At 43.5% G+C, this 18,497-nt stretch overlaps 1 protein-coding gene across 4 annotated transcripts in view; it reads left to right on the top strand.

Moving 5' to 3' along the window:
* Window positions 1–18,497, top strand: part of ubr1 (ubiquitin protein ligase E3 component n-recognin 1) — a 197,207-nt gene that overhangs the window by 88,055 nt on the left and 90,655 nt on the right. For all 4 annotated transcript variants that reach the window (XM_041214122.1, XM_041214124.1, XM_041214126.1 and 1 more), the window contains 2 exons: window positions 924–1,026; window positions 11,896–11,944. In XM_041214122.1, the coding sequence (XP_041070056.1) occupies window positions 924–1,026; window positions 11,896–11,944 (152 nt within the window). The remainder of the gene's footprint in view (window positions 1–923; window positions 1,027–11,895; window positions 11,945–18,497) is intronic.

Here is an 18,497-nt window from a genome sequence, read left to right on the forward strand (position 1 = left end):
TGTATAGGTGAAAGGCTTCAAGAATCTCTAGTTAAATCCAAATTTTTAGAGGCTGAGGAATCCGTCGAAGAAAGGAGTGGATGCTTCTAGTAAAAGCAATTATTACCATATTTACCTCGGTTATAAAAATAGACACGTAAATATTTCTGTAAGGACAAGTGTACTTGCTATCCAGAGAGGAACAAGTACATGTGCTCTGAATGACGGTCACGTCCTTTGTGGAAGGACTGTTGAAGAATATGTTGTCAGGTTACACATGAGCTATGAATTTTAATGTTGAAAACTGCTAGGAAAACTTTATTATTGAGTCTGAGAGAGGACCCATTTTTTAGATTTAACAACAGACTGGCTATTAGGCATGGAGGGAGAACTGTTAATTCCAATAAGTCAGGAAGAAGGGCATCATTCCTCAATGTCTTAGGTTCCTGATCTGTAAATACTTTGGAAATGAATTGCAGATAGTTTCCATTAAGAGATTGACTGTTGCAAAAAAATCTGACCAGTAAAAGTGATTTATTTTTTGATGCATAAGGTTACACAGTGCCTTAATGGGCTGGCATGTGAATATTCTGGAACATTCCATTAATTTCAGTTCTAGGCAGTGATGTCTTTCCTGTTCTCGTGCAGGTCACTCACATGCTAGCGAGTATTTAAATTGCCTGGTTGATGTAGAGTGCTCTTCCTTGCTTAAAAATGGCAGGAGATTCATGTTTAGAGTTACTGACTGGACCCTTTCACTTATATCTGGTCAACTTGATTATCAAAAAGTTCTTTTCCTTTTAAATTCCAAATTTAGTATACGCAACTAACCCCACATAACTTTCTTGGCGGGCAGCCCTTTCGGATTACATTTGGAAAGGGTAGGTCACTATGGTACTTGGGGACTGAACAGGGCAGGCAAATAACTACTCTCTCCTCTCTAGAAAGCCAGGGTTGTCTGGGCATGGTGTATATGAGCTGAAACCAGAATATCTGAAGCACTTCAATTTGTTCTTCTACCATTACTACAAGTCACAGCAGACAAAGGTAAATATTAAGTTTTTGCTTGAACTTTGCTAAGTGTTACTAATATTCTAATTATTATTGCAAATAAATGCTTTTTTGAGATTGTGCTCTTGTATAGCTATTAAAAAAATTACAGTAGAATTATAAAGAACAAAACTAGAAACCTTCAAAATAAGATGGTCACAAAGAAATCAAATGGGATATCGGGAGAAACTTCTTTATTCCGACAGTTGTGAGAATGTAGAACTCACTCCCACATGGTGTAGTTGAAGTGAGTAGTACCCACAGACAGATCTCGCAGTGGCTACCAGCAATGGAACTGAAAACAACCAACTGAATTAAGATGTAACATTACAAGATTTAAGAATAATCCAATGCTGTATCTCATCACAATGAACAAACTGTAATGACATTTAAACTTTGAACCCCCATAACTTAAAGGCCCTAATCTAATTATCAGTATGCTATTTATTCTGTTTTTTCTATCATTTTTTGTAAAATTGCACAGGGTTTCAGTGGGGAAAGGGCTATTAGCTGATTGACTGTTGATCTAGAAGTAGGATTTGGACCCATTTTGTCAGAAACAAAAGCAAGTATCCTAGTAAAGTGAGGCAAGCTTCCCCAATGGGAAATGCACCCTTGACCAAAGAATAAAATAAATATACCAAATGACTAAAGTGCATCTCAACAAGCGCAGGATAATTGGTGAAAAAGCCAGGAATGGGGGATGAGAATTATTTTTTATGCAGCACAATGTCTCGATCTGGAATGCAGTACCTGAAAGGGTGATGGAAGCAGAAAGGAGTTGGCTATATGTTTGAAAAGGAAAAAAAATTACAGGGTTATAGGGAAAGAGTTGGTGAGTGGGACTATGGAAAAACTCTTTCAAAGAACTGGCACAGGTATGTTAAGTCAAATGGCCTCCTTATGTGCTGTAGACATGAATGGAAGGGTGTTGAAAATAAAAATGCCTTTTAAAATTACTAAATTTTTTTTTTGTTTGTTACAATAGTGATATTAGTACATTCCCAGTCTATTAAAACCATTAGTTACACCTCATGTTCTTTCTCACTATTGAGGTTGTGCTGTTGTGTCTTTATGAAGAAAACAATTGCAAGAATAGAACTGAAAAGAGCAAAACTACAGGCCATCAATATAAGATAGTTACCAAGAAATCAAATAGGGAATTCAGGAGAAACATTTTTACCCAGACAGTTGTGAGAATGTGGAACTCACTACCACAGAGTGTAGTTAAAGTGAATAGAACCTGCAGACAGATCTCATAGTGACTACCAGCCATGGAACTCAAAACAACAAACTGAATTAAGATATGAAACAACAAAACTTAAGAATAGTCCAACACCAAATATTGTGCATAGTGAACAAACTTTTCGGCATCCTTCCATCTACGAGAGATGATGGACACACAACAAACAGTCACTTTCAGTGGCTTGCCTTCATATAGCACACCTTTGCTGATGGCTGAAGAGGAAAATCCTTGAGAGGCAGGTTCTGCCACAAGTGCCACATATAAAGCTTCCAAATGTCATTGTGGGTGGTTGTTTTTGGCTTTGGTGCCAGTGGCCAAGCCACGGGTTATCATGGTGGAGCATGCCAGTCCACAGGAGGTGTTGCCGTTTTTTCCCCTCTTCTCAGCTAGTGGACTCCCAGGTGCGATAATGGATTTTTAGGGCCTTCATGTCATGCTTACAAGTATCCTTGAAGTGGAGCTTTGGGTGTCCCACTGGCTGTCTGGCTCCATCTACCTCACCATACAGAAAGCCCTTGGGCATGTGATCATCTTCCATCCTGTGGACATGCCCGAGCCAAAGACGTCCTCTGTTTGATGAGTGCTAACAAACTTGGGAGCTCTGCCTTTGAGTGAACTGCCACATTTGTGATTTTGTCCTGCCATGATATACACCCATAATGCGCCGCAGACAGCAAAAATGGAAGTTGTTGAACTTCTTTCCTTGATTGCTCTAAGTCACCCACAAACAAGGTGCTTTAGTCTGAAGGGTCAGCTTGATATTAGTCCACGTGCATTTCGTGAGTTGGCCAAAGGTACGTACGTATCAAGTTCTGCATCAAGGAACAAGATTATCTGTGCAAAGCCCTTTTGACCTGGAAGTAGTGCATAAGGAAAATTCGTAATTTCTTTAACGTGTTTGTGAACTCTAATTGGTTTCAAGAATGTTTGAAAAAGTCTTGGAATTTGCATCAGTTGTAAAGGGATGAATTGTAATTTTCTTGAATAATAAATACTGGTATGTGTAACCTGGAGACCATTGACCTGGAAGCAGTACCAACAGGAAGAAAGTTAAGATGCCTATGCTGTGTGGTCAGAGAGACACAAGCTGCCGCAGTCTTGATACATTGTAGAGCTTGTCGTCTGACTGAGCGTGCAAGTAGATTGCAGGGAAGGCAAAGGTCAGCAGAATGGCGAAGAAGATGCCAAACAGAGTTGGGGCTAGGATGTAGGCCAGTTTCACTCCAGTCTTCCCTTTGAAAGCGTCAGAAGCAGAACCATCAAACTGTACAGTGCAGTGCATTTGGCATGGAAGGAGGAGATGGGATTGAGGAGCTTTGGTGGACAGCCAAGTTTCCCAAAATCTTGTTGCATCCTGCTCCGCTGATGGTGTCAAATGCCTTGTTGAGATCTATGAAAGTAAAGTAAAGAGGTATACCCTGTTCCCTACCCCTTTCCTGTGGCTGGCATATGGAGAATATCATGTCCACTGTAGATCTGCTGGCATGGAAACTGGACTATGCTTCTGGATACACTCAGTCTGCAAGTAGATTAAGTCTTTCAAGTATGACCCTGGCAAAGGCCTTCCCTGTGACGCTAAGAAGTGAGATGCCCCTGTATTTGTTGCAGTCTCCTCTGTCACCTTTGTTTTCGTATGGTGTGATGACCATTGCATCACGCATCACCTGTGTAACAGAACCTACTTTCCAGCAGAGAAGGAGACGGTCATAACGCTGTGGCAACATATGGGACTTTGCATGTTTGTGTAATTCGGCTGGGATTCCATCCTTACTGGATGCCTTTCTGTTTGCTAAGCAGTCTATGACCACCTCTGGGGCCTAGTTGCTGCAGGATGAGTCAGAAGGTGCTTGAGATGAGGGATCTTCATTTAACTCACTCATGACAGGAAACTCGGGGAGAGCGAGTGTGGACTGAGAGATGTCCATTTCACAGGAGTACAATGTTCAGTAGTGTTAAGCCCAGTGGGGCATCTGTTTACTTCTGTCAGTGAGTACTTCACCATCTGTTGACTTAAGGGGGGCAACTTTGGTGGTGGTAGGACCAAGCACCCTCCTGATCCCTTTATACGTAACTCGTAGATTTCCCTTGTCACAGGTGGTTTGGATTTTTTGACATAAGTTGATCCAGTATTTACTAGCGCCGTATCTCCTATCTTTTGCCGGCTGTCTTGGCTACTTTCAAGTCATACCGTGTTTTAGATGTTGGGTTTGTGCTGTGCTTCATGTAGGCTTTGTTTTTTGCACCAATGACAGATGCAAGGTTCCACCTTGACCAAATCATGCCTCTTTTCATAGATGATTGAGCTTAGTGACTTTCAAGCTTCAATATCAGCATTGGTGCTACCTTGTGGGTAGCAATTGTTCCAGCGACAGTGCCGAAATGCTGGTATTTGGCATTTGTACAAGGGATGTTGATGCATGGTGGGTGAGGGTGTGGAGAACACTGGGCAGATCTTCTCATAATGACTAGGTCTACTTGGTGCCAATGGAATCATTTTAGGTGACGCCATTATACCTTATGGTGATATTCGCCCCGAAAAAAGGTTTTGGTGGGATAGAGTATATTCAGGGCACAAAGCTCAAGAAACTTTGTCAATTATTGTTGATTTTTCCCACTCCATGCCAACAGGCACATTGGCCATGAATCACTGTCTACACCAAAACATGTATTGAAGTCCTCAGAACATCACCTTGGGAGTCATAGAAATGTTTTTTGAGATGCTGCACTATGGAATTGGCGCATAGGATGTTGACTATTCCTCCATCAGCTGATAACTGCAGGGAGATGAGGTGCTCTGAAATTTCTGCTGGTGACTTGATGGTGTAGGCATTACAGTGAGCAACCAATGACAATATTCATGGTGGTCTTCAGTGCTCTTTCTATGCCAGTAGAAGGTGTAATTAGCCTCTCAAATAGAGCCTATGTCTGGTTTCTTGTAGAACACCAATGTGCACATTAAGCTTGTGTAGCTCATAGTCAGTCAGGGCCATCTTGCGTATGTTTACTGTGAATGTGGGTCGTTATTACCAGGACACATTGCCCATGCATTCCAGCTTTCAAGCTGAAAGATTACTTTTGCCGACTGTGAAGCCTAGACATGGTTTTAGAAAGTGTAGGCTTGTCTACCATCAGTACCCCCCTCGATCTTGTATGCTGGTATCCAAAGGAAAGACGAAATCCTATATGTCTGGGGCCTAGTCATTGCAGGAGTTGCCAGAAGGTGTGAACAAGGGAAACACCAGCTGCCTAATTAGACTAAAAGCAAAATACTGCGGTTGCTGGAAATCTGAAACAAAAACAAAAATACTTTGAAAAACTCAGCAGGTCTGACAGCATCTGCAGAGAGGAATACAGTTAACGTTTTGAGTCTGTATGACTCTTCATCAGAATGAAGATATAAAGAAATGAGGTGGAATATAAGCTGGTTGAAGGGGGGGTGAGACAGGCAGAGCTGGATAGAGGGCCAGTGATAGGTGGGGGCAAAGAAGAGATTGCCAAAGATGTCATAGACAAAAGGACAAAGCGGTGTTGACATTAGCTGAGGAATGTGCTAATGATGACATTAAGGGTAGAAAGCAGGACGAGCAAGTGACAGCCCTAGTGTGGGGGGGGAGGGATCGAAATAGGCTAAAAGCTAGAGATAAAACAATGGATGGAAATACATTTAAAAATAATGGAGACAGGTAGGAAAAGAAAAATATGTATTTTAAAAAAATATATAAAAAATTATAAATTATTGGAAAAGCGGGGAACGGCAATGGGATGGGGATGGAGGAGAGTTCATGATCTAAAGTTGTTGAACTCAATATTAAGTCTGGAAGGCTGTAAAGTGCCTAGATGGAAGATGAGGTGCTGTTCCTCCAGTTTGTGTTGAGCTTCACTGGAACATTGCGGCAGGCCAAGGGTGGACATGTGGGCATGAGAGCAGGGTGGTGTGTTGAAACGGCAAGCGACAGGGAGGTCTGGATCATGCTTGCGGACTGACTGAAGGTATTCCACAAAGCGGTCACCCAGTCTGCGCTTGGTCTCTCCAATGTAGAGGAGACCGCATTGAGAGCAGCGAATACAGTAGACTAAATTGAGGGAAGTGCAAGTGAAATGCTGCTTCACTTGAAAGGAGTGTTATGCCCTTGGACGGTGAGGAGGGAGGAAGTAAAGGGGCAGGTGTTGCACCTTCTGAGGTTGCATGTGAAGGTGCAGTGGGAGTGAGTTGAGGTGTAGGGGGTGATGGAGGAGTGGACCAGGATGTACCGAAGGGAACGATCCCTGCGGAATGCCGCCGGGGAGTGTGAAAAGAAGATGTGTTTGGTGGTAGCATCATGCTGGAGTTGGCGGGGCCCTCAACCGTATCCGGCCCATCTCCCGTGCATCCGCCCTCACACCTTCTTCTTCCTCCCAGAACCATGATAGGGTCCCCCTTGCCCTCACTTACTACCTCACCAGCCTCTACATTCAAAGGATCATCCTCTGCCATTTCTGCCAACTGCAGCATGATGCCACCACCAAACACATTTTCCCTTCACCCCCCCCCCCCCCAGCGGCATTCTGCAGGGATCATTCCCTCCGGGACACCCTGGTCTACTCCTCCATCATGCCCTACACCTCAACCCCCTCCCACGGAACCTTCCCATGCAACCACAGAAGGTGCAACACCTGCCCCTTTACTTCCTCCCTCCTCACCGTCCAAGGACACAAACACTCCTTTTAAGTGAAGCAGCATTTCACTTGGATAAAAACAAAAACAAAAAACTGTGGATGCTGGAAATCCAAAACAAAAACAGAATTACCTGGAAAAACTCAGCAGGTCTGGCAGCATCGGCGGAGAAGAAAAGAGTTGACGTTTTGAGTCCTCATGACCCTTCATGAGGACTCGAAACATCAACTCTTTTCTTCTCCGCCGATGCTGCCAGACCTGCTGAGTTTTTCCAGGTAATTCTGTTTTTGTTTAGCATTTCACTTGCACTTCCCTCAATTTAGTCTACTGTATTCACTGCTCCCAATGCGGTCTCCTCTACATTGGAAAGACCAAACGCAGACTGGGTGACCGTTTTGCGGAACATCTTTGGTCTGTCCGCAAGCATGACCCAGACCTCCCTGTCGCTTACCGTTTCAACACACCACTCTGCTCTCATGCCCACATGTCCGTCCTTGGCCTGCTGCAATGTTCCAGTGAAGCTCAATGCAAGCTGGAGGAACAGCACCTCATCTTCCGATTAAGCACTTTACAGCCTTCCAGACTTAATATTGAGTTCAACAACTTTAGATCATGAACTCTCTCCTCCATCTCCACTCCCTTTCCGATCCCCCTTTTTCCAATAATTTATAATTTTTTATTTTTTTTAATATATATTTTTCTCTTCCCACCTGTTTCCATTATTTTTAAATGTATTTCCATCCATTGTTTTATCCTACCTTTTAGCCTATTTTGATCCCCACCCCCCACAATTGGGCTATCTGTCAATTGCTCGTCCTGCTTTCTACCCTTAACATCATCATTAGCACGTTCCTCAGCTAATATCACCACCGTCAACACCCCTTTGTCCTTTTGTCTATGACATCTTTGGTAATCTTTTCTCTGCCTCCACCTACCACTGGCCCTCTATCCAGCTCTACCTGTCCCACCCCCCTTCAACCAGTTTATATTCCACCTCATTTCTTAGTTCTGATGAAGAGTCAAACGGACTCGAAACGTTAACTGTATTCCTCTCCGCAGATGGTGTCAGACCTACTGAGTTTTTCCAGGTATTTTTGTTTTTGTGCCTAATTGGATTCTTCTCTAGATTTTGTCAGGTTTACTCCTTTGGTCATTAACTGATGTTTTTAATGTTGAAAGGCGCTGACCGGCAGGGCCAAGATCATCACCGAAGTAGACATGATATTATCCTCCAGGTGTGCCATTCCCTGGCCCCTCTTATTGCAGCCAGCCACCACCGCCCCCAAATAAAATTGGTGCCTGCTGGCGAAACCCAGCCTAACCATTAATCCCCTTTGATGGAGTCCCCACTTCTCAAATTAAGTTAAAAGCCCTCACTAGACAGCCACTTCAGCAATTTAACCCTCATAACGAACTTTAATGGCTGTTAAACTTCAAACTCTGATAAGTTAAAGACCCTAATCTGATGATCAGTATATTCTTTGTCATTTTTTGTATTTTTATATTGTACTTGGAATGATTGATTGTAAGACTTAGCTCAGTTTGGCCCTTGGCCAAGATGGAAGTTGATTTTTAAATAAGTGCATCAATACCATTATTATCAATAAAGGTTTATTTAAGAGGAGGCTAGATAAGCATATGAAATGTAAGGGAATAGAAGTAGTGTAGGCTGGTTGGGCTGAATGACATGTTTTTGTGCTGTATATTCTAGGTAATTCATGTTCTTGCCATGTCCAGAGATGTTACTGTAACCTTCTCACTCAGTGTTATGACTGATGCAGTCGGTAAAATGGAGTTATTTAAAAATCCCAGAGGGAAACTTTAAACAACTGTCATAGTGAACAATTTTAAGTGTTATGTTTGAGATGCGATCTAAACTCAGGAATCAGACCACCCGTTCGAGGTTTTACATTAAACGAAATGAAACATTTTATTAATATACACAGGTTAAAATATATGTACACACGGCTACAAATTACTACTATCATAATTTTTAACAAATTCCCAAACTAATCTCCGTTAAGGCAACAATAACCCATAGACGTAACCAAAACACCAAAGTATTTTCACCTTACAAATTCAAAATGAAGTTCTTTCCACTGTGGAGCCAGTTGGAGGCCTTTTGATCTTACATTGCCTCTGCCTGCACACCTGAAAACTATTGAAGTTATACCTACCAGCCCCATTGAATATTAATTCTCATTGTATCAACAACCTCTTTGAACTTCACCTTTTAACAATGAAACCCCTTTCATAATACCAATTTTATTCGTAATATAAATATATTGCTTGGTAGCTGTCAGAAAGGTGTCAAGTTATCACCCCTTTTCTTGAATACTTGATTCAAAAAATGCAAATACACTCTACCTCTGTTTACATCTCAAATTAGCACATATCAAAGCGCCCAGACTAGCTGGCTTTAATCCAATTAAGACATACCTGCAGACCAAACCTCGATTTTAAATGAAAAATTATTTTCCAAACTATTATATACATTAATACCTTCATGACACTCAGCTAGCTGAACAGAGGCAACTAGAAGGCAAACGTTTCCTCCTACTTAGAGCAGTGCCATCGATTGAGTGACACGGTGCATAAAAGTACCATTAGTGAATCATACCCACTAATCAGAGTGTGTAACAATTGGAGAGATTAGGTCCACTTGATCTCATTTTTAAATCGGGGCAGGATATAAAATGTAACTTTAGCCTGTGTCACATCCTATCTGATTGTGACAAAGGTAAACTTTCCCTCCTTATCCTCTTTGACCTTTCTACAGCCTTTGTCCCAGCTGACCACACCATCCTGCTCGAAGGCTTCTCCACTGTCGTCCGGTGGGGTGGGACTGCTCTCACCGTGTTCCATTCTTATCTATCTAATCAAGACTATTGAATCACTAACGATGGCCCCTCTTTCTGCTCCTGCACAGTTATTTCTTATGTCCCCAAAGGATCTATCCTTTGCCCCCTCCTACTTATATACATGCTTGGTGACATTATCTGAAGGCCCAACATTTGTTTTCACATGTATGCTGATGATACCCAGCTCTACCTTAACACCACCTCTCTCAACTCCTCCACTGTTGCTTCTGGCTAAATTATCCGACTGCTTATCCAATATCCAGTACCGGAAGAGCAAAAATTCCGTTCCTTAGCAACCAATTCCATCCATCTCCCTGGCAGCACTGTTAAGATTAAGCTAGTCTGTTAGCAATCTTGGTCTCACATTTGACCTCAAGATGAGCTTCCAACCTCATACTTGCGCCATCACTAGGTCTGCCTATTTCCCACCTCCCTGACATTGCCTGACTTTGCCCTGTTTCAGCTCATCTGCTGCTGAAAACATCATTCATGTGTTTGTTACCTCTAGACTTACCTATTCCAACCCAATTCTGGCTGGTTCCCACATTCTACCCTTTTGTAAACTTGGGATCCAAAACTCTGCTGCACGTGTCTTAACGTGCAGCAAATCCCATTCTCCTGTCATTCCTGTACTCCGACCTATATTGGCACCCGGCCAAGCAATGTCTTGACTTCAAAATTCTCATCCTTGTTTTCATCCTTTCCACGGTCTTGTCCCTATCTCTGAAATCATTTCCAACTCCACAACTCTCCGAGTTAACTGCGCTCCACTAACTCTCTATCTCCTGTGAAGCTGCACTTATAATCACTCTATCATTGGTGGTCATACCTTCAATTGTCTATGCCCCAAGCTCTGGAATTCCCTCCCACATCTCTGCCTCTCTACCTCACTTTCCTCCTTTGAGACACACTTTAAAATTCACCTCTTTAACTAAGCATTTGGTCATCTGACCTAATCTCTCTCAATCATGTCAGCCCAACACATCACTAAAGGAATTCCTTAGATGAATATGCTTGGGCCTGGGACATACCCCTGTTTCATCAATGATCATCCCTCCATCAAAAAGCCAGAAGTGGGGATGTTCACTGATGATTGCATTGATGACAATGTTCAGTACCATTCATGACCCCTCAGATACTGAAGCAGCCTGTGTCTATATGCAACTAGACCTAGACAACATTCAGGCTTGGGTCAATAAGTGGCAAGTAACATTTTGCGCCACACAAGTGCCAGGCAATGACCAACTCCAACAAGAGGGAATATAACCATTTCCCCATGACGTTCAACAACATTGCCATTGCACAATCTCCCAAGCATCAACATCCTGTTGGGGCTACCATTAACCAGAAACTAAACTGGACTAGCTATGTAAAAATTGTGGTTTCAAGAGCATGTCAGAGGCTGGGAAACCTAGGGCGAGTAAATCACCACCTGACTCCCCAAAGCCTGTCCACTGTCGGCAAGGCACAAATCAGGAATGTGATGGAATATTGTCTCCTTGCCTGGATGAATTTGGCTCCAACAACACTCAAGAAGCTCTATGCAATTGAGGAAAATACAGCCAACTCAATCGGCACCCCATCCACCACCTTAAACATTTTCTCCCTCCACCACCAATTCATAGTGTCAGCAGTGTGTACCATATACAAGATACACTGCAACATCTCTAAGGTTCCTTCAGTAGTACCTTCCAAACCTGTAACCTTTACCATCTGGAAGGACAAGGGCAGCAGATATATGGGAACACCACCATCTGCAAGTTCCCCTCCAAGTCACACTTGGAAATATATCACTGTTCTTTCACTGTCGTTGTGTCAAAATCTGGGAATCCCTTCCCACTGTACACGTGCCTACACTGGATGGACTTCAGATCAAGAAGGCGGCCCACACTGCTTTCTAAGGGCATCTAGGGATGAGCAACAAATGCTGGCCTTGCCAGCAATGCTCATGTCCCATGAAAGAAAAAATAAATGTGGCTTGGTGTCACATTTTGTTTTATAGTGCTCCCATGAAGCACCTTGAGACATCTCATTACATTAAAAGTGCTTTATAAATGTGAGTAGTTCTTGTGCTCAGTTATTTTATTTATTTTCCTTTATTAAAGGCTGAAGATGAGCAGAAGAAGAGGAAAAAACAAGCCAACAGCAATGAAGGTAATTCAGGTTATAATTTGGGAATTTTGTATTTTAAGGATGTGCTCAAAAGTAAGAGGTGTGGCTTGTGATTTCTTGTGGATTTATGTTCCACACAATTTAGTGTCAAGAAGATTGTTGCCAATAGTTTCAAACCCAATGGTTTGATGACAGCTCCTGCATCAGGAGGGAGAGTTGGGGAAAAGTTGCAGAATAGTTGTACGATTGACCATTACTTAAAATTACAAAGGTATAGATTAAACGAATGGGTAAAACTGGCAAATGGATTTCGGTAGGCAGTTGAGGTCATTCACTTGGAACCTAAAAAGGATGAAATAAGCTAATTTCTAACTGGTGAAAATATATCTGGGAGCATTCAGGTGTACAGTTCATTAAAACATCATGAGCATGTATGGAAAAAAATCAATGTGGATAATGGAATGTTGGCCTTTATAACTTGAGGAGTAAAATACAAAAGGGCAGAAGTCATGCATCAGCTATACAAAGCCCTGGTCACACTTGATGTACCATGAGCGCTTCTGGATACCACACCTTAGGAAGGATATATTGACCTTGGAGATTGTACAGCATCGATTTACCAGAATGACACCTGGATTAGGAGCTTCAGTTATAAAGATAGATTGGAGAGGTTTTTTTTGGAGACGAGAAGGCTGAGAGAAGATTTGATAGAGATATTCAAAATCATAAGGGCTCTGGACAGAGTAGATTGAGAAAAATTGTTCCCACTCTTAAAATGATCAAGAATGAGAGGGCATATAAAATTATTTGACAAAAGAAGCAGCGACAACGTGAGGAAAACCATCTTCAGGTTCAATCGAGGCATTCAAAAGGAAATTCGATTGTTGTTTCGAAAGGAAATTAGATTGTTGGCTGAAAAGGAAGAATGTGAAGGTTTACAGGGAGAAAGTATGGGATTAGCAGTAGGCGAATTGCTCACTTGGAGAGTGGTGTAGACAGAATAGGCTGACTTGGTATCCTTTTGCACTGTAACAATTCTGATTCTGTGAATCTGGACCGGTGTTCCATCTCATCTCCCTTTGCTGTGTATGACCCATTTGCACTGCACAGTCCCTTGTAACTCTTTCGAGTACAAACCGGTTTCCATCTGTTTCAGATGAAGTTACATTGTTTCATAGTTTGCCATTGTGAGATTTGAACTCTTGATCTTGGGGTTACAAACCCAGTACCATAACCACTTGGCTATTTTGGCCAAGCCACAGTCCCTTGTAATATTGCTGCCATGCAGGAGCTGTTAATTGATTGTGCATGGTCTCTGAACCCTAGATAGCATTTTCCTGATTGCTGCATACACACGCAGCTTAGAGGCATTGTTGCCCTGGCTATGCAGGGTTAAATTATGAGGAGAGATTACACAAACTAAGGTTATATTACATGCAAGCATGCAAATTAAGAGCAGGAGTAGGCCACTTGACCCCTCAAGCCTACTCCGCCATTTAATGAGATCATGGCTGATCTGATTGTAACCAGCTACCCACCTACCCTATAACCTTTCACCCCTTGCTTATCAAGAATCTACCTACCTGTGCCTTAAAAAATGTTCAAATACTCTGCTCTCACTGCCTTTGAGGAAGAGAGTTCCAAAGACACTCTACTGAGAAAAAAAATTTTCCTCATCCCATTAAATGGGCGACCCTTTATTTTTAAACATTGACCCTTGGTTCTAGATTCTCCCACAAGAGGAAACATCCTCTTCACGTTCACTTTGTCAAGACCCATCAGAATCTTCTATGTTTCGGTCAAGTTGCCTCTTCCTCTTCTAAACTCCAGTGGGTACAAGTTTCCTCATAAGACAATCCATCTATTCCAAGTATTAGTCTAATAGACCTTCTCTGAATTACCTGGAAAAACTCAGCAGGTCTGGCAGCATCGGCGGAGAAGAAAAGAGTTGACGTTTCGAGTCCTCATGACCCTTCGACAGAACTTGTGTTCGAGTCCAAGAAAGAGTTGAAATATAAGCTGGTTTAAGGTGTGTGTGTGGGGGGCGGAGAGATAGAGAGACAAAGAGGTGGAGGGGGGGGTGGGGGTGTGTGGTTGTAGGGACAAACAAGCAGTGATAGAAGCAGATCATCAAAAGATGTCAACGACAATAGTACATTAGAACACACAGGTGTTAAAATTAAAGTTGGTGATATTATCTAAACGAATGTGCTAATTAAGAATGGATGGTAGGGCACTCAAGGTATAGCTCTAGTGGGTTTTTTTTATATATAATGGAAATAGGTGGGAAAAGGAAAATCTTTATAATTTATTGGAAAAAAAAAGGGAAGGGGGAAACAGAAAGGGGGTGGGGATGGGGGAGGGAGCTTACGACCTAAAGTTGTTGAATTCAATATTCAGTCCAGAAGGCTGTAAAGTCCCTAGTCGGAAGATGAGGTGTTGTTCTTCCAGTTTGCGTTGGGCTTCACTGGAACAATGCAGCAAGCCAAGGACAGACATATGGGCAAGAGAGCAGGGTGGAGTGTTGAAATGGCAAGCGACAGGGAGGTTTGGGTCATTCTTGCGGACAGACCGCAGGTGTTCTGCAAAGCGGTCGCCCAGTTTACGTTTGGTCTCTCCAATGTAGAGGAGACCACATTGGGAGCAACGGATGCAGTAGACTAAGTTGGGGGAAATGCAAGTAAAATGCTGCTTCACTTGAAAGGAGTGTTTGGGTCCTTGGACGGTGAGGAGAGAGGAAGTGAAGGGGCAGGTATTGCATTTTTTGCGTGGGCATGGGGTGGTGCCATAGGAGGGGGTTGAGGAGTAGGGGGTGATGGAGGAGTGGACCAGGGTGTCCCGGAGGGAGCGATCCCTACGGAATGCCGATAAGGGGGGTGAAGGGAAGATGTGTTTGGTGGTGGCATCATGCTGGAGTTGGCGGAAATGGCGGAGGATGATCCTTTGAATGCGGAGGCTGGTGGGGTGATAAGTGAGGACAAGGGGGACCCTATCATGTATCTGGGAGGGAGGAGAAGGCGTGAGGGCGGATGCGCGGGAGATGGGCCGGACACGGTTGAGGGCCCTGTCAACGACCGTGGGTGGAAAACCTCGGTTAAGGAAGAAGGAGGACATGTCAGAGGAACTGTTTTTGAATGTAGCATCATCGGAACAGATGCGACGGAGGCGAAGGAATTGAGAGAATGGGATGGAGTCCTTACAGGAAGCAGGGTGTGAGGAGCTGTAGTCGAGATAGCTGTGGGAGTCGGTGGGTTTGTAATGGATATTGGTGGACAGTCTATCACCAGAGATTGAGACAGAGAGGTCAAGGAAGGGAAGGGAAGTGTCAGAGATGGACCACATGAAAATGATGGAGGGGTGGAGATTGGAAGCAAAATTAATAAATTTTTCCAAGTCCTGACGAGAGCATGAAGCGGCACCGAAGTAATCATCGATGTACCGGAGAAAGAGTTGTGGAAGGGGGCCGGAGTAGGACTGCAACAAGGAATGTTCCACATACCCCATAAAGAGACAGGCATAGCTGGGGCCCCAGCTATGCCTGTCTCTTTATGGGGTATGTGGAACATTCCTTGTTGCAGTCCTACTCCGGCCCCCTTCCACAACTCTTTCTCCGGTACATCGATGATTACTTCGGTGCCGCTTCATGCTCTCGTCAGGACTTGGAAAAATTTATTAATTTTGCTTCCAATCTCCACCCCTCCATCATGTTCATGTGGTCCATCTCTGACACTTCCCTTCCCTTCCTTGACCTCTCTGTCTCAATCTCTGGTGATAGACTGTCCACCAATATCCATTACAAACCCACCGACTCCCACAGCTATCTCGACTACAGCTCCTCACACCCTGCTTCCTGTAAGGACTCCATCCCATTCTCTCAATTCCTTCGCCTCCGTCGCATCTGTTCCGATGATGCTACATTCAAAAACAGTTCCTCTGACATGTCCTCCTTCTTCCTTAACCGAGGTTTTCCACCCACGGTCGTTGACAGGGCCCTCAACCGTGTCCGGCCCATCTCCCGCGCATCCGCCCTCACGCCTTCTCCTCCCTCCCAGATACATGATAGGGTCCCCCTTGTCCTCACTTATCACCCCACCAGCCTCCGCATTCAAAGGATCATCCTCCGCCATTTCCGCCAACTCCAGCATGATGCCACCACCAAACACATCTTCCCTTCACCCCCCTTATCGGCATTCCGTAGGGATCGCTCCCTCCGGGACACCCTGGTCCACTCCTCCATCACCCCCTACTCCTCAACCCCCTCCTATGGCACCACCCCATGCCCACGCAAAAAATGCAATACCTGCCCCTTCACTTCCTCTCTCCTCACCGTCCAAGGACCCAAACACTCCTTTCAAGTGAAGCAGCATTTTACTTGCATTTCCCCCAACTTAGTCTACTGCATCCGTTGCTCCCAATGTGGTCTCCTCTACATTGGAGAGACCAAACGTAAACTGGGCGACCGCTTTGCAGAACACCTGCGGTCTGTCCGCAAGAATGACCCAAACCTCCCTGTCGCTTGCCATTTTAACACTCCACCCTGCTCTCTTGCCCACATGTCTGTCCTTGGCTTGCTGCATTGTTCCAGTGAAGCCCAACGCAAACTGGAGGAACAACACCTCATCTTCCGACTAGGGACTTTACAGCCTTCTGGACTGAATATTGAATTCAACAACTTTAGGTCGTAAGCTCCCTCCCCCATCCCCACCCCCTTTCTGTTTCCCCCTTCCCTTTTTTTTTCCAATAAATTATAAAGATTTTCCTTTTCCCACCTATTTCCATTATATATAAAAAAAAACCCCACTAGAGCTATACCTTGAGTGCCCTACCATCCATTCTTAATTAGCACATTCGTTTAGATAATATCACCAACTTTAATTTTAACACCTATGTGTTCTATTGTACTATTGTCGTTGACATCTTTTGATGATCTGCTTCTATCACTGCTTGTTTGTCCCTACAACCACACACCCCCACCCCACCTCTTTGTCTCTCTATCTCTCTGCCCCCCACACACACACCTTAAACCAGCTTATATTTCAACTCTTTCTTGGACTCGAATGCAAGTTCTGTCGAAGGGTCATGAGGACTCGAAACGTCAACTCTTTTCTTCTCTGCCGATGCTGCCAGACCTGCTGAGTTTTTCCAGGTAATTCTGTTTTTGTTTTGGATTTCCAGCATCCGCAGTTTTTTTGTTCTTAGACTTTCTCTGAACTGCTTCCACTGCATTTACATCCTTCCTTGAATAAGGAGACCAGTATGTACACAGTACTCCAGATGTGGTCTCACCAATGTCTTATATCACTAAAGCATAACCTTCTATTTTTGCAATAAAAACAGAAAATGCAGGAAAATCACAGCAGGCCTGACAGCATCTGTGGAGAGAGAAACAGAATTAACGTTTCGAATCCCCACGAGTCTTCTAATTACGTGCTGTACCTACATACTAAACTTCTGCGATTCATGCACCAAGACACCCAGATCCCTTTGCATCTCAGCTCTGCAATCCCTTACCATTTTGATAATATGCTTTTTTTATTCTTCCTGGCAAAGTGGACAATTTCACATTTTCTTACGTTATTCTCCATTTGTCCACTCACTTAACCTATTTATATCCCTTTGTAGCCTCCTTATGTGATCTTCACATCTTACTATCCTACCCATCTTTGTGTCATCAGCAAATCTGGTCCCTCCATCCAAGTCATTTATATAAATTGTAAAAAGTTGAGGCCCCAGCACTGATCCCTGTGGCACACCACATCTTGCCAACCAGAAAAATACCCTTTATGCCTGCCTTCTGTTTCCTGTTAGCTCACCAATCTTCTATCCATGCCAATATGTTACCTCTACACCATGAGCTTTTATTTTTCGCAATAACCTTTGATGTGGCACCTTACCCAAATGCCTTCTGGAGATCTAAGTACAGTACATCCACCGGTTCCCCTTTATCCACAACATATGTTATTACTTCAAGGAACTCCAATAAATCGGATTTATGACGATTTCCCTTTCACAAAGCCATTTTGACTCTGCCTGATTAATTTGAAGTTTTCCTAGTGCCCTGCTATAACGTCTTTAATAGTAGCTCTGAACATTTTCCCTATGACAGATGTTAAGCTAACTGGCCTGTAGTTTTCTGCCTTCTGTTTCCCTCCATTTTTGAAAAAAGGAGTTACATTTGCTATTTTCCAATCTAATGGAACCTTCCCTGAATCTAGGGAATTTTCAAAAATTTGAACTAATGCGTCAACTATCTCACTAGCCACTTCTTTTAAGGCTCTAAGATGAAGTCCATTAGGTCCCACAGAATCACAGAATCTTTACAGTGAGAAAGGAGTCCATTTGGCCCATTTGAGTCTGCACTGAAAGAGCATTCTACCCAGTCCCATTCCCCTGCCTTATCCCCGTAAACTTACACATTCTTTCTTTTCGGATAACCATCCATTCCTTTTTGAACACCTCGATCGAACCTGCCTCGACCACCGTATCGAAGTTCATTCCATCCTCCAACCACCCTCTGGGTGAAAAATTTTTTCCTCACCTCACTTTTACTCCTTTTGCCAATTCTTTTGAATCTATGGCCTCTACTTCTTGATGC

This window comes from Carcharodon carcharias, chromosome 20, assembly GCF_017639515.1.
Source record: "Carcharodon carcharias isolate sCarCar2 chromosome 20, sCarCar2.pri, whole genome shotgun sequence".
NCBI lineage: Eukaryota > Metazoa > Chordata > Chondrichthyes > Lamniformes > Lamnidae > Carcharodon > Carcharodon carcharias.